The sequence below is a fragment of the Anabrus simplex genome, chromosome 2, assembly GCF_040414725.1.
Source record: "Anabrus simplex isolate iqAnaSimp1 chromosome 2, ASM4041472v1, whole genome shotgun sequence".
In the NCBI taxonomy this organism is placed as follows: Eukaryota; Metazoa; Arthropoda; class Insecta; order Orthoptera; family Tettigoniidae; genus Anabrus; species Anabrus simplex.
Window position 1 is genome coordinate 624,940,878 of NC_090266.1, and position 17,387 is coordinate 624,958,264.

The window sequence follows — 17,387 nt, forward strand, 5'->3', positions numbered from 1 at the left end:
AACATCGATTTAACCTCTCCCCCCTCCTTTCCTACTGTATACGCGGTACTCCGATTGCTGATATAAATCATTTATTTTTCCAATGCCCGATGTATGATTCTTTTCGTCCGGCTTTTATTTCTCGTCTTGTCAGTCTCCAAAAAGTTCTCCCACCAACGTCTCCTGTTTACTTACCGATATGTCGCCTGCCATAATACATGCTATCAATCAATTTCTGGATGATTCTCATATTCCTTTGTAAACTACTGTCTTTTTTCAGACTCCTGTTTCCACTGTTTTTAATTCTGCGCTCTTCATTTGTTTTGTCTTTCGTTGTCTAAGATGTGTGCATAGACATGGGCATGGTGTTCAACTCTGTTCTTGGGACCTTCATAGTGTGAATAACTGCGTGTGATTTTGCAGTATCAGTGTAATATAACGATAATACGTGTTGTGACTGTGTGAAATAATAGAGCCCATAACTTCTCCAACAACAACAACAACAACAACAAGATGGAGTAGAAGTCCAACAATTAACCAGGAAGATTATAACGATAATACGTGTTGTGAGTGGGTGAAATAATAGAGCCCATAACTTCTCCAACAACTTTACAACAACAACATCAACAAGATGCAGTTGAAGTCCAACAATTAACCAGGAAGAAGTACTAGAAGAAGAAGAAGAAGAAGAAGAAGAGGATTTGAAGTGCCGGGAGGTGTTATCTTCGGAGAATGACTTAACCAAATTGTGGGAGACAAGTGATGTGACCTTCGGCTACTCAGTTTTGTACCTGTACAAGTATTACCTTTTAAAATGGAGTTAAAACCGGCGTTGGCGATTGTTTTCGTATTTATCGGATGTTGTAGCAATGTTGTATTCCTCGAACTCCTAGTCAAGTAAGTTTTACTGCTTCAGTATGTGAAGTTTCTTCTGTTAACCTTTTAAATAACCAGTGTTCTCCTCGAGATCTGTAACCGCGGAACTCTCCTGGGAATTTCTGGGCGGTGTTAATCAAGGGCTAGTAGGAACTGTTTTCTGCAATGCAGCCTTTTTCCGACCAGAAATTATGTAAAATGGAACCGATACTTTAGTTTCTTATGATATGGATAGTCTTCTTTTCTTGATATGACAAGGATTACTGTAAAGTGGTTTTTACATAAGGCTACTTGTTTGATCATTTTGAGAGGTTATGCTTGTTACTATGACCTGACCTTGTATATAAGCATGTTGGTTTTGGTGGAGGTAGCTAAAAGCGACAAGTTACTTTTGCGTTCTGTCCGTAATTTTTGCGATTTTAAATGGTTCGATTGTCTGGTTAAATGTGTCCCCTGTAGGCCTACTTATACTCTTTTAAGTAGCCTATACATGAAACATTTCTTATACCCTGAATGTGGACTGGATCATGTCAGGTGAACATTATGTGGAATGTTAGTGGTTTATTGATGTGACTTTCTACATGCTACCTTCAGTCTTGGGAAGTATTGGTTAAAAGTAATCAAATTACTTGTAACAATTACATTCTCAGTAAATTTCTTCTGTAGTTGTTACTTTTTACAAACTGTAATTTTTACTTGTAATTTAGGCCTAGGCCCTACTGCTTGAATTCAAATTGTAATTGTTACATTCTTGTTACATCACACGGAACCAGAAGCAGGGAGAAAATAAATTATGATGAAGGTATTATTTTCAGTTTTATTAAAGTACAGGCAGTAACTTCAGCGGGATGAGGTACTTCCTCACCTCTTCAGTACTTTGAAAGACATCATACCTATCCCAATGATCTTAAAATTAAACACAGGTATTCTTTGAAGTGTTCCTGGAGGGTGTCTTTTCAGCAAATGCAAAGGTGTACTTTCCCCCAAAAGATGTTGAGGGTTATTGATGACATTCTTAAGAATTATTAGTTTATTACACACTAAATGACAAATTATTTGTAATCCAAAAAGTCATTAACTAAAATAAAAATGATGGGAAAATTTGAAAGTTCCAAGGTATCATGTTTAGTCTTACCTTGTGGTGATAGCCACTTAATTTCTTTATGCTAAAAAAAAAAAACCACCCACACTAAACGAAGTAATATATTTTCATTGCGAACTTTGTGTTATTCTGACTCCATGCCAAAAAAAAAACGCGGTGGTTTTCTTAAAACTAGCATTCTGTAAATTAATAAGTTAAAAGTTCATCCCTAGAGACAAGATATTTCTAATGTTATAAATACAGTATCCAGTAATCGGGAGATAGTGGGTTCGAGCCCCGCTGTCGGCAGCCCTGAAGATGGTTTTCCGTGGTTTCCCATTTTCACACCAGGCAAATGCCGGGGCTGTACCTTAATTAAGGCCACGGCCGCTTCCTTCCAATTCCTAGCCCTTTCCTATCCCATCGTCGCCGTAAGACATATCTGTGTCGGTGCGACGTAAAGCAAATAGCAAAAAAAAAAAAAAAAAAAAAGTTATAAATAAGTGGAAAGTAATGAAATCTTAATTGGAATGTGTCTCAGAGGAGGGATGTGTTCATTGCGATGTCCAGGAACACACCATCTCGCCCCCAAGAACTTCATTTACTTATATAACCTAATGAAGAGTATTACACACCATTTTCATTCTGAAGTAGCTACTTGCATTCCTATTGGCCAACGTAAAGTGGCACGTGATCTCATTCCCGTCAATAATGTTAATCATAATCTGTTACCAACCCCAGCACAATAAATGCACAAGGAAATAGACACCTAGGGCCGCTTTGCGGCTTCTAACCTCGGGTCTTACGCCCCCAGACCCGCTCTACTTGTTCCTATGTATATCACAGGTCTTATGTAGATCCTATCCTAACCGTCCGCACGGCAAAACCACTCGAGACCAGTGGTCTTGTCCAAGTCCTAACCGTCCGCACGGTAAGAACCAGTCCATACCAGTCATTTTTCCAAACGAAACTAGAGGCCTAGCGCCACTTCGCGGCTTCTAACTTGGGGGCTCTTATTTCCTATACAAAGATAATTATGTTATAAGTACATTTTATTGACTGAATGGCATCGACCCCTCAGCCACCTTTGAAGAATTGGTGTAACAGATAATTATCCAGAAGGTCTTTTCTCAACAGAAGAAACTTGTACGATAAATATGTAGTCATTTCTCGAACTGTGTGTATTTAGAGATGTATACTTGTTTAATCATGAAGGTTAATTTCCTGAAACATGACATAGTGGTATCCTATTTTTCCATACTTCCTTCATCTTGCATGTGTGTGGCATAAGATGTTTGATTTGTCCAATATTCAGATCTGAGTATTGTGTTTGAAGGTCATGAAATCTACACGTTTGGCTCAAACTACTGTATTTGCTTTGTTTTGCAATACAAGTGTGAACAGTCATTAGCTTACTACAATCATTCCTTGTATCTGTTATTTAAATCATTGATATTTGGAAACATGATTTGAGGAAAGCTCTGATTGTGTATATTCTTTCCTTTGTTTACTGTCTGTTGTCTCAAACATGATCAACGACTTAATAAAATTTTGGATAGATTTACGTATTTATATTTTATTTTTTCTTGCAGGGAAGACCCAAGCAGTGGTAATATAATCACATTTTCACAGTTCCTGCTCATTGCTCTGCAAGGGTTCATATTTACGTCTCACTGTGGAACGAAGAAGCCTAGAATTGGAATAAAGTAAGTGTTCAATTGATTATCAAGTGGGGGGAGTTTTGGATAGTTTTAGTATATTACCAATAATAATTGAAATAGCTAACAGTAAATGGGTCTGAAAGACTGAATTATCTAGAAATATATTTTTGGATGCCAAATACCTTCACAAAAAGAAAATATTCCAGTGGTCTTAAAAATATCAGAATCGAGTGAGTGGCTACGTGGTTTGGGTCATGTAACTGTCAGCTTGCATTTGGGGGATATTGGGTTCAAATCCACTGTTGACAGCCCTGAAGAGGGTTTTCTGTTTTTCCCCATTTTCACACGAGCAAATACCGGGGCTGCAACTTAGTTAAAGCCACTGTCGCTTTGTTCCCACTCCTAGCTCTCTGCTGTCACATCATCACCATAAGGCCTATCTGTGTTGGTGCAGCGTAAAAGCAAATTGTAAAATAATATATATTTACAAAAAAACAGTAATGTTATTTCAGTACATGTCCGATTTCATGCCTGGTATTGATTTTCGACAAGAAATTATTTTTTTTAAATTCTCTATGGTATATTTAATACAGTGGAGTTAATTCAAATTGGTAACATTTCACAACAAAATACAGTACATATTAATCAGGTTGTTCATAAAACTTCCAAAACAAATGTGGAAATGCCACGTCCTTTAGACGGCAGTAATACTCTTACCAGCTGATCTTGATCTGTGCTATATTTGTCCCTTATATTTAGAAAGGCAAATGAAACCATGCGTTCCATTTGAACGTAAGAACCGAATATAAACTATTTCATCCTCTACCTCTATTATCTGTCCTAGGTAAAATTTCTCTTTTCTCTTCAAGTCGTTTGCTGAAGTGATATTTGACAACAATGAAGGCTCTAGGCTCCTGTTGTTAGTCATATGAGGCAGCTCCTATTTCCTCTTCCATTGACATAAGCTCTCTCTTGGGGTCAGTTGAGGGAAGATCACTTGAACAGTTCTCATTCTTGTCACTCTATGGATGCCTAAATTTCCATACTGTCACAGATCTTCATGAGGGAACACACAGTTTTCTCTTTCTCCAATGTGATGACCAGCAGGAGATATGCATGCATACTTCAGCATTTCTTCAGAACTTTGTGTCAGTACTGTCGTAGTGTTACCATCATCGTACGTAAGTTTCTTCATTACTATGTCAAAGCTAAGGGTGATATTTCGGTTGCCTTAAATCCATTAATGATGTCTTCAGCCATTTTGCATGATAATTTATCCAACGTCTGTCTCACAAGTGAAGGAATATTATTGATTTGGTGTTATTTTTCCACTCTTGCAAGTCACTTCGCCAAGCAGATTTCACTACCTAGCTTAAAAAAAAAAGTCCTGTCCAGTGACCATAGCAAGTGTATGCTATTGAGTGGAAGTAAAATGACTTTTACATTATATTTTTCACATTTCTGAATCACATCGAGACATGGCTAGAAGGATGTTTTCTATTGTATGGAAGAGCGATTGTAGAAAACCAATCCTCATATAGATTGAACCATTCACTTCAATTTCTTTTCTACCTTGTCCCATGTGGTCCACCTACAGTCCATGTCTCAAATTCTCTGTCTACATTACATAAGGTGGAAGTAAAATTCTGATTGTTGCTGTTGCTATTATTATTGATGTACTCGACTTTGTAGAGTTTGTGATTCTTTTGGCCGGTTTACACCTTCTTTTCACAAGAACCTGAACATGGCCAGGATCATCACTGAGGCAGATCTTGTCGTAATTGACGATGTTTTTTGGAGGTACATTATCCAAAGATTCCTTAAGATTATCAAAATAACCTTGAACAACAAAGCTGCTTGCATGTGCACATGCCTTTTTTATATTCTCAATTAATCATACAACCTGACCAGAATTTTACTAGTGTCACAGACATGATTATATTGTTATTTTTTCTTGTTTATTTCTTGTTATTTAATTTTGAAAGAACTTGTTAAGTTCCCTCCTTGTTATCTTTTATATTCTAGCCATTTCTTATTCTATCATCGCCGTAAGACCTACCTGTGTCGGTGCAACGTAAAGCAACTTGTAAAGATAAAAATGTTTATATTGTTATACAGTACGTGGAGTACTTCATACCTGTGTCTGATTACTATTAAATAATTAAAAAATACATGATAAAAGTAATTTCACCTCTGTATTACTTTAACAAAGGACCTAGCCCATTCACATTGTGAAGGATTTTTTGCAAAGCACTTGTCATTCTTCACTTTCCTATCTTAAGTACCATTCTTTTTTCGCTTTCATATCTGAGCAGCCTTTTATCAAAAGCCTTGCATTGTAATTGATTAGAGGAAATCCCCATTTGAATGGTGAAGGAATCCCTTCAACTAAATGCTACTCTTCATTCATGTTAAGCACTGGTTGGTAACTTCATTTCTTGAATTAACTTGATTGCATTTATTTTTTGAAGTTGATTTAGGAATTCCATACTTCCAAAGAGTTTTTTTGAATGAGAGTTTACTGCAGATCTAGATTCTAAAGACATTACCATGTAATTTGAAAACCTATATCAGAATTGAAGATTCCCTTATTGCAGTGAGCTAGTCCCATTCTACCAGATACAGGCCACTCTTATTCTATTGGACCCAAGCACTGTAGACTATTGCCGACATCAAAGTTTCCATTGAAGCAAATTCTGTCCCATTCCTCCCTGCGAGCATTACGTAGACCATCCAGGATGCACGGATGGTGATGTCGGAGACATGTTTTCAACAGTCTTAATGTGCAGAAATCCATTAGACTGGCATCAAGGCTCTTCATAGGAGTATGGAATGCCTATAAGAAGACATGATAGAGGAGATTCCAGGAACTATATTCTGAGGAAACTGATCCGAATAGAACATGCTATTGTGTATACAAATTTATGAAACTAGCCAGTTGTTACATAATTATGTTTTGATACTGTTCTAAGAAACTTGTAAAATGTAAGTAGCAAAGTGAATTTTGTCGTCAACACCAAATTGTACAATTCCTTTATATACATGAGTCTGACTTGCTAAAGGATTAACACATAGGAGACGGCCATATTTGAATATGCTGCCGTCCAGAAATTGTAGGATTGTTAATGGTTTTTGAACATTTTTGAATGCTGGGGAAAGCAATGATTGTAACAACTCTTAGAATATTTAGTAAGGTCACACTTTCCTCTGCACAAAAATGAGTTTTGAATATCGTAATAGTTTAGAGCAATATTTAAATACAATATAAATTTATGAATGTTATTTCCAAAAAAAAAAAAAAAAAAAAAAAAAAAAAAAAAAAAAAAAAAAAAAAAAAAAAAAAATTGACACTGGTATCCTTGTTTATAACAAGTAATTTGCTTTTCCGCCGTTCGTGGCTTAACGACTGGTCCACATCAAGTTGCTGCTGAATAATCTGGTTGCTTGTGGATTTGATGGTGGTTCTATTTTTTTCTGGCAGTATCTCTGGGGTCCACAAAAGGATTTCAGATAAAAACAGGAAGGACTATTCCTTTTTTTATATTGTAGAGCTCATGTATTGTCACTTGCAGTCACAAGTGCAATGAATTGGTGTCCTTATCTGAAAATAATTTTTTATGTAGGCTTAGTCATACATCTATAAGATCTTCCATTGGTCTCTAAAACAAGAAACAGCTCTCCATGACATTCAGAAAATGGTACAAGATCTGGAGACAACAGATGTGTGCTGGCTCAGTCATTATAACACAGTAATGGCCGGTTTCTGGAATGACAGTTATCTGTAGATGCGTAGTTATCAGTGACTTAACATGGTGATACGTTTAAAATGAGTTTCCGAAACAACAGTTATCGGCTTCTTCACAGTTATCTCCGCAACGACTGGTAACTGCAGCTAGTGCTGTAGTTACCTCTATGTTAGAACTGATTCCAACAAATACCGCTATGAGGTGCCACTCCATACCGTTTCGTACAAGGTCTTATATTATTTTCGTAAACGTTAGAAAGTGATAATGAACTGGTTATAATATTTTTACAGTCATTCATTGTTGTTTTAACGTGCTTGGGTGTGCTGGACTCGACAATATTTCGATTAGTACGTTTACTTCCATGTTATCACTGGCTCCACTTGCATGGTGTCATCTGTCCCAGCTGTTTAGGTTATAATCACCTCGGAGTATGACGCTTCTACTGTAGATATGTCTTCCAATACGGGAAATGAATCGTCAAATAAAAATTAACTCGAGTCAAACGGATTTTCATCAGGCTCTAATTGATCTTTCAGTGTAGCTATAGTGTTAAGATCTCTTTTGTCAGGCTTTGAATCATGAGTCCCACCAACAGTTAGTGAACACAATCTGAAATTATGCAGTATTTGCCATTAATATTTACATTTGTACTAAATAATAAATATCTTAGGTACCGGTAAGTTATGCATTTAATATAAACCTGCTGAAAAATAAATATCGATTTTTCATTGCTTTTTTAATGCTATTATATTCTTTAACCGGTGATGTGAGGTCTCATAAGACTCCCAATAAAGATAAAATATCTGGACTTCTTTAATTAAAAATCTTTCATGGAGCTGTAGTTTATGTTACCATCTTATCTCTTTCAACACACTTCAGACCCTGGGTTAGCTCGCAACGTTCGATTGAAATTCTCAAGTGGACATCACGTCAACAGTTACGAGAGTATGTTTGTCAATGTATGTTGCGTGGTCAGTGTAAAAAAAATCTGGAACAGTTGCAGCGAGAACAGATGGATATCGCACCATCAGTGCAGAACTTCAGTGTCGGAATGATAGGTTACAAAGTGTGCGGCACGTTTTCCTTTATGTGATTATTTTCGTTTACGCTTGTTTACTGGATCAGTGAAAAGTGGTCAGTTTGGTAATTGCGGTGTATTTTTATAATTTTACTGACGACAACGAGCAAGGTGAAATTTAAGACGATGTCTACTGTGAATAAGAAAGAAGGGGAAATAATAATACCTAATTTTTGCATCGTTAGATCGTACATATTTTCCTTTTATGAGAGATTATTACATGCTGAATCAGATTGATTGAGATGACTGTGTGCATATTTGCCAACCATTTTTCACTGTAGAAAACTTCTGCTAGTAAAAGTAACTAGATATTACCAAAATAACCCTAAAACATTTGCGTAGAGACATCTATTGGAGGACGAGAGATACTAAACGTGGCGATAACTGTACTGTTTATTACCAGAGCTTATAAATCAGGATTTAAGTTTCCGGAAACTCATTAAAGATAACAGCACAGTTAAAGTTACAAGCGCTTTTAGGTAACTCACAGGTAACTGAGGTGTACCAGAAACCGGCCATAAATGTAATTAAGTTTTAAGGGTCAATCATGATGATTTGTGAACATTTGCATAAGGATGGGTCTTGTGGGGCTGCTTCAACTTTCCATACATTGAAAATCCTTGTGTTTTCCAGTGATTAAACATAAGTATACTGTATATTATAGAAAATGCAAAAGGTTTCTTCTGCATTACTTTGTCATTTTTTCACCATCTGTATGCCATATTAATACAAAATAATATTTTTTGACACCAGTTATAAAGGTGTGGTCAAAATGTACTGCGTGGTAACATTATAAACATAAAAACATAAAAGAATAATAAACAAGCAAAGGGGGAAAAAAAATACACAAAACAAGGATAAATAAAGGTAATCTGAATAGACGGACAGTAGGATGTGTGGAAGATGCTGGGAACATACGGTAACTTGGTGGTGCTTGCATTCTTGAATATAGCCGGGCTGTGTGGCTCAGACGGTTGAGGCGCTGGCCTTCTGACCCCAACTTGGCAGGTTTGATCCTGGCTCAGTCCGGTGGTATTTGAAGGTGCTCAAGTACGTCAGCCTCGTGTCGGTAGATTTACTGGCACATAAAAGAACTCCTGCAGGACTAAATTCCAGCACCTCAGCATCTCCAAAAACCGTAGAAGTAGTTAGTGGGACATAAAGCAAGTAACAACATTATTATTATTATTATTATTATTATTATTATTATTATTATTATTATACAGTCAGGTCAGGAGTGATCCTTATACCGTATCTGACAGTAGACGGTACTACCTGCGACTGTCTGGCCGAGGGTTGGGCGGCCGACACCAAACCCGACAAACTAGGGGAAGACCAACAGCTACGGGTGGAGGAGTTTTCCCCTAGAAGGTTTGATAAGACCCTTGTGTAGGAAATGACACATAAATTCATCAGCTGCTGCCTTGCAGTGAGGTAGGGGACTGCCAAAGGCTAAGGGAGAATACCCCTGACAGAAAATCCCCAGCAGTGTTAGGCTTAGCAAGTCAACTGAAGGGTTGTATCGATTGCTTTCAACTACAAAATAAGCCTCGGAACGCAAAGAAAATACCGGATAGACACGTCTTCTCAAACGTCTGCAACGTATGATGACCGTAAGGTTGATGATCAAGTACGATGTTCTGAGAAGAAGCCCAAAAGAAAGAGTCCTAAACACAGAATTGGAACATTAAATATCCTGACCCTGACTGGCAGAAGCGAGGAGCTGATAGATATGATGGAAAGGAGGAACCTCTGTATTCTTGGCCTGAGTGAGGCAAAGTGGAAGGGAAGAGGAACAAAAAAGCTAAGAAAAGGATATAAACTACATTGGAATGGAAATAAAACAGAAGCCAAAAATGGTGTAGGTTTTATATTAAGAGAGGACATCAATGTCATCAGTGAGGTAATATATGTTAATGAAAGAATTATTAAGTTGAACATCTCTCTTAACAAGAGTGTGCTGACAGTAGTCCAGGTGTATGCCCCACAGACTGGCTGTAACGAAGAGGAAAAAGAACAATTCCGAACTGATTTAGAAGAAGCTATAGAAAGAGAGGAAAATATCATAATAATGGGAGATCTAAATGCTCAAGTTGGATCAGACAGGCGTGGATATGAAAATGTACTAGGTCCACATGGTTATGGAGACAGGAACCCAGAAGGAGAAAGTCTTCTAGATCTATGTGTAAGGAATGGCTTGAGAATAAACAACAGTTGGTTTCAGAAGCAGCTAAGTCATAAACTAACAAGATACAGTTGGAATGGAGATACTAAAACTCTGATAGATTATTTTATATCTGACAATGAAGCAGGAAAGACCATATGTGATGTCAGAGTTATACCAAGTGAAAGCCTGGGCAATGACCACAGACTTCTCCTCGCAACAATAAAGCACATTGAAATTTATAGACCTCAGAAATACAGGAAACCAAAAATTAAGACATGGGAGCTAAAGAAGACAGAGAAATAAGTTGAATACACAAAAAAAGTGACCAATAAATTACCAGCAGATGCATTACAAGAAGGCAACATCGAGTGGACTAGATTCAAAGAAAGCATTGTCGGAGCTGCATTAGAAGTTTGTGGTAAAACTAACAGCAAAATGAAGGGAAAAGAAACTCCTTGGTGGAACGATCGGGTGAAGATTGCTGTGAAAGTGAAAAATGAAACCAGGAAAGCCAGAGACAAAGAAATGCAAAAAGGAAGTCAAAGGAACGAATCTAGAGTAAACAAACTGCAGCAGAAATACAGAGATCAGAAGTTACAAGTAAAGAAAATTGTGGCCGAAGAAAAACAGAAAGCTTGGACTGATTTCACAGATAAACTAGAGCAAGACAGTAAAGCTAATTCTAAACTACTTTACCGAACAATACGAAATATAAGAAGAGACAATGAATACAAAACAGCAATAGAGGAACCAGATGGTAACATAGTTAGGGAGGAGGCAGAAATAAGGAAGATCATGAAATCCTATTTTGATAATTTATACAACAGTACTGGGAAAGACTCCAATGATGTAACCACGCAGGTCAGTTTAAGCTGCAATGATGAGCCTGACCAAGAGAGTCCGCCAACATGGAAGGAAGTAGAGACAGCCCTTAATAGTATGCCCAAAGAAAGATCTACAGGATTTGATGAAGTCAGTGCAGATATGATCAAAGCAACTGGTGCAATAGGAATACAGTGGCTTCATAGAGTAATTAATGCAATATGGAAGGATAGGAAAGTCCCAGATGATTGGAAAAAGGGAATAATAATACCTCTCTTCAAAAAAGGAAGCCGGAAGAAATGTAGCAATTATAGAGGGATCACTTTGTCTCATGATTTGAAAATATTTGAGAAAATACTTGAAAAAAGGCTAAGGAAAATAATAGAACCACAACTACAGGAAGAACAATATGGATTCAGAGAACACCGATCAACTACCGATCTCATATTTGCACTTAGAATACTGTTAGAAAAGCATTGGGAGAAGGGCAAAGACTTAACACTAGTGTTTTTGGATCTCGAAAAAGCATTTGATAGTGTTCCAAGGAAGACTATATGGGAATGTTTAAGAAAGAAGAATGTACCCAAAGGGCTTATCCAGAAAGTTAAAATGCTTTACGAAGACTGCTGCAGTTGCGTACATATAGGAAACGGTAATTCTGATTGGTTCCAAACCACTAAAGGAGTGCAACAAGGCAGTACCCTTTCACCATTACTTTTTATCACTGTCATGGATGAAGTCATGAAAGAAATTAAGCAGAAGAACAATATGGACATCAATGCATTTGCATTTGCAGATGATGTAGTAATTTGGGGAAATACAGAGAAGGAAGTCCAAGAGAGGCTGAACACCTGGAATGAACAATTGAAAGCACATGGATTAACAATAAATAAATCGAAAACTGTTACTATGTCTGTCAACAGGCAGAAGAAGAAAGGAAAAATAATGCTGGAAGATACACAACTGGAAACAGTAGACCAATATAAATATCTTGGGTGCATCATTTCAAGTGATAACAGAATACAGCATGAGATTAACAACCGCATTCAAAAATCAGCTCAGTTTTACCATCAAGTTCGGAACCTCCTCTGGAACGAACAAGTTCCCTTAAGATCAAAGCAGATTCTATTCCAATCATACTTCACCCCCATAATAACATATGGCCTAGAAACCTGCACAACAACCCAACAAGTGGACAGCAAACTACAAGCCGCAGAAATGAAGTTCCTACGAACTATGGTACAGAAGACAAAAAGGGACAGGGTAAGGAATGAAAGAATAAGGGAGCAAGCTGGTGTGTACCCATCCCTGAATGAAAAAGTGACAAGGGCCCGTTTGAAATGGTTTGGCCATGTCAAACGAATGGACAATGGAAGGACAGCAAAACAATGGCTACACACAGTCGTGGCCGGAAAACGACCGGTAGGAAGACCTAGGAAGAGGTGGAACAAGAGGAATCAGCTGGGATGTCGTCTTGAGAGAAGAGTGGTACATGGACAGGATTATTATTATTATTATTATTATTATTATTATTATTATTATTATTATTATTATTATTATTATTATTATTATTATTATTATTATTGAATTAGACTATCAGGTTCTTTAAAATACCGTTTATTAAACATAAACTCAAATGTCAATTATCAAACACTCAGGGAGCTGAAACATTCTAACCGGAAAGCAGTTAGATGGAGTCGCCGACATTGTAAATCTTTTGTGCTGACTTTCTCATTCTTGTATGTATATAGATACTCGGTTCAAAAAGTTTCCAGAATTTATTGATAACACAGAACAATATACAAACACTGCTGCACAGTATCCCCATTAAAATAGTTCCCTTCTGCAACAACACACTTTTGCCAAGGTATGTAAAGTTCCTAGAAGCTGCGCTGGAAGCCATTTTGTGAAACTAGTGCTCTTGTCGCATTGACAGTGACCTCATCAGCATCCATGAATCTCTGTCTCTTCAGATGTTTTTTCAGGTGTGGAAACTGAACGCAATCAGGTGATGAGAGATCAGGGAGTGTGGTGGGTGCTCTGAAGCATTTATCGCGGTAATTAATGCACGCACTTCTGCGAATTATCCGCAGTCATTTTTTAAAGCCTGGTAAAAACAAAACCATAGGTTAAAATAATGAAATGTATTTGATGAACCAGCAGAAAATAATTATAACACTTCACATTGTATTGTAAGGCACACTAGAGATAAATTACAAAATGCCATGTGGATTATACCAACATTCGTATCGAACGAAAGAAATTGGCCATCACTTTTTGTTTCTTAGACGATTGTTCATTTTTTTCTAATTTTGAGGGCGCCTCTCCTTTCTCCAGTCTTTCTATAATTTTCAGTTTTTCACTGATGGTTAACCTTTTATATTTCATTTTTCAACCACTCATATTCAAAATTCTTACTACTGACTTATTCGAAACTTTGAAAAGACTTCTGCACTCTGTTCACACTTCTGAAGTACAGTAGCCTACAATACATCCGCTGCCGGCGCACCTACCCTTCACTTGGCTTACAGTTCAGCGACCTTGGGCTGTGGGGAAAGGGAGGGTGTATTCCGAGTGTATTCCTCTTTCATTGTCTCTGCCATGAACCTACTACGCTGGCATAGCAGAGGGAGAGGTGTTACTCCCATGTGGTGCGTCCCAGGTGGCGGATAGGGGGGTCCTAACCAGCTTGCCGGCAGACTTGAAGGAAAAAAAATACCTCTCGCGGACCAAACACACAACCCCCCTGTGGGTGGGAGACGCAAACGAAGAATACACCCACGGTATCCCCTGCCTGTCGTCAGAGGCGACCAAGGGATGATTATATTAGAACCATGAAACTCCTTGTGATTAGTACCACCACGCGGGGAACACCATGGGTCACTTTTCCTTGCACATAGTACCACTATGTTAGGTACCAAATAGGTTCTTGATTAGTAGCAAATGAGAGCGCAACAGGTTTTCCAGTACCTGTGTACCACTATGTTAGGTACCAAATAGGTTCTTGATTAGTAGCAAATGAGAGCGCAACAGGTTTTCCAGTACCTGTGATTAGTAGCACTATATGAGCGACAACATGGGATGACGGAACCCATGGTTCTGGCTTACCTATGATTAGTACCCACTATATGACGAACAACACGGGAAAGTAAGAGTCCCTGTGGTTAGTACACTTAGGTGATGAACACCATAGGTTTGCGTTGCCTGTTAATGGCGCCGCAATGTGCGAAACACCCTAGGTCTGTAATACATGTGCAAATTTCATTACCTGTGAGTAGTACCATAATGTGTGTAATACCGTTAATACGCTATTCTTAATTAGTACTGCAACATGACAAATACCATGGTTCTACTTTTCTAGCGATAAGTATCATTATGAGGGGCCGATGACTTGGATTTTGGACTCCTTTCGACTACAAGCATCATCAGTTCAGTATCGTGCTATAGAAGCAGTCCCTTGGTCAATAATACTATTGTTTTACGCCAGCTTCTGTGCATGTGAGGCACTGTGGGTCGATTCCACTAATGTTTTAAATTCGTATCCATCCATTGATTCTTCGTTCTCACATTTTGAATTGTGGTCAGTGGAGGATTTTGGGTTTTTAATTTGTCATTTCATTTCGTCTCATTTCGTACCATTAGGGGCCGATGACCTAGATGTTAGGCCTCTTTAAACAACAAGCATCAATCAATCATCATTGTCTCTGCTTCCAAGATTACGGTAATCTGTGCTGTGCCACGCGCAGCAACATGTTCGAATGTTTCCAGGTTTGCAGCATACTGGCAGCAGTGTGCATATAGGCCTACTGCTACATCGTAGAGAAACGGAGTCCAGTCTCCTCAAATATCAATGATTTCGTCTCCACGCATCACATTAAAATTCTTTTAAAATAGGGAGATGGTTAGTGGGTGTAAGAATTTAAATAATAACTCTCCAAGACCCGCGAATTAACCGCAAAGCGAATTATCCGCACGCAAATTATCGGGAGTGCACTGTATGCTTTGACTGGTAAGAGAATCTTTTATGATAACTGCTCTGTGTGCAGGTGCATTGTTGTGCAAAAGGAACCTGTTGTTTTGCTCCCATTTTTCAGGACGTCTCCTCACTGCATCCCAGAGGCGATGAAGGATATCTTCGTAAAGTTCTTTCGTTACAGTAAGACTTTTTGGAATAAACTCATAATGTTTGAGAACCTGACAGTCAAAGAAAACATAACTTTGCCTTTGCAAGTATCCCTAGGAAAGCTTTGTTTCTGGGGAGATGATTTCGATTTCCACTCACGTGACTGTCGTTTAGGCACCGGGTCGTACAAATGAAAACAAATTTCATCACCAGCGATAATTTTGTTCAAGAAATCATCATCATCATCATCATCATCATCATTAGACATAGTGATCAGATCCCCAGCAAGAGTCATTCTTGTTTCTTTCTGTTCAGGCGACAACATTTTGGGAACCAACTTCCTTTGAAATGTTATGCCTGTTTAAATGTTTGTGAATAATTTGATGATGATGATGATGCTTGTTGTTTAAAGGGGCCTAACATCGAAGGTCATCGGCCCTGTGAATAATTTTGTGGACACTTCCTACTGAAATTCCGACCTCTGTTGCAATCTGTCCTACACTTTTCCATCCATCTTTCCTCACAGCATTATACACACGCTAAACGTTTTCTTCATTTGTTGCATTTGAAGGACAGCCGCTGTGTGGTCACCTTTTACGCAAGCGTGCCCATCAGAAAAACGTTTGTGCCACAAGTAAACCTGAGTCTTTTTCATTGCTTCTTTGCCATAAACTTTTCAGGCAATCTTAATATCTCTACAGGAGATTCGTGTAACAAAACACAAAACTTGATATCTGAGTGGTGTTCTGCAGCCCTCACTATTAAATGCAACAAACAAACATGCACAAAGAAGAACACACGGCTATAATGCCACTACAACAACAATCGCTATGATCGCAGGAACTTAACGGCAACGTCATGATTGACAACAATAATATTCTTTGATAAGTATAAATACGTACATATTGCGGTACCATTCTGGGAACTATTTGAACCTGTAGTAGATATATATATATAGTTATATTTTCAGCTATAAAACATTTATTTTTTGATATATTGATTTAATTATAAAGTAATTAGGTTTGTCCATGGTGGGGGGGGGGGGGATATATGCATTTCGGGGGTGATTACCACCCCACCCCACTAACCTCTGAATGAAACACAAAAGTGTTATACACACAACCAGTATGATGGTTTGGGGAATGATGTCAGTGTGAGGCCTTGGAGATATTTATATTGTAGAGGGTACTTTAGGGTACTGAAAGAAGTACTTCTGCCAAAAGCAAATGGCTTGTTTCCAAATGGGGAATTTGTCATGATGCAGGATGGAGCTCCCTGTCACACGGCAAAGTCAGTGTTGAATTATTTGGCTGAGAAGGTCGGTGTTCTCCCATGGCCAGGGAACTCACCAGATCTTAACCCTATTGAAAATCACTGGGCTGAGTCAGCAAAGAGGATGCATCTGGATGTGCTAGGAGTAAGTGATATTCGGATAAGGGGAGATAACGAGGAAGAGATAGGAGATTATAAAGTGTACTTGACGGGTGTTAGAAAGGGAAGGGCAGAGTCTGGGGTAGGGCTCTTTATCAGGAATACCATTGCACACAACATAGTTTCTATTAGGCACGTAAATAAGCAAATGATGTGGGTAGATTTGTCAGTTGAAGGAATTAGGACTAGAATTGTCTCCGTGTATTCACCATGTGAGGGTGCAGATGAGGATGAAGTTGACAAGTTTTATGAAGCATTGAGTGACATCGTGGTCAGGGTTAACAGCAAGGATAGAATAGTGCTAATGGGCGATTTCAATGCGAGAGTTGGGAATAGAACTGAAGTATACGAAAGGGTGATCAGTAAATATGGGGAAGATATGAAAGCTAATGGGAATGGGAAGCGTTTGCTGGACTTCTGTGC

The 17,387-nt window shown here is 38.2% G+C and overlaps 1 protein-coding gene across 1 annotated transcript in view; it reads left to right on the plus strand.

Moving 5' to 3' along the window:
* The first annotated feature begins 584 nt into the window (after positions 1 to 584).
* The window catches only part of Efr (ER GDP-fucose transporter), a 196,781-nt gene continuing 179,978 nt past the window's right edge, over positions 585 to 17,387 (plus strand). The window contains exons 1-2 of the mRNA XM_067141049.2: positions 585 to 876; positions 3,529 to 3,642. Coding sequence (XP_066997150.1) covers positions 794 to 876; positions 3,529 to 3,642 — 197 coding nt within the window. The 5' untranslated portion in view covers positions 585 to 793. The remainder of the gene's footprint in view (positions 877 to 3,528; positions 3,643 to 17,387) is intronic.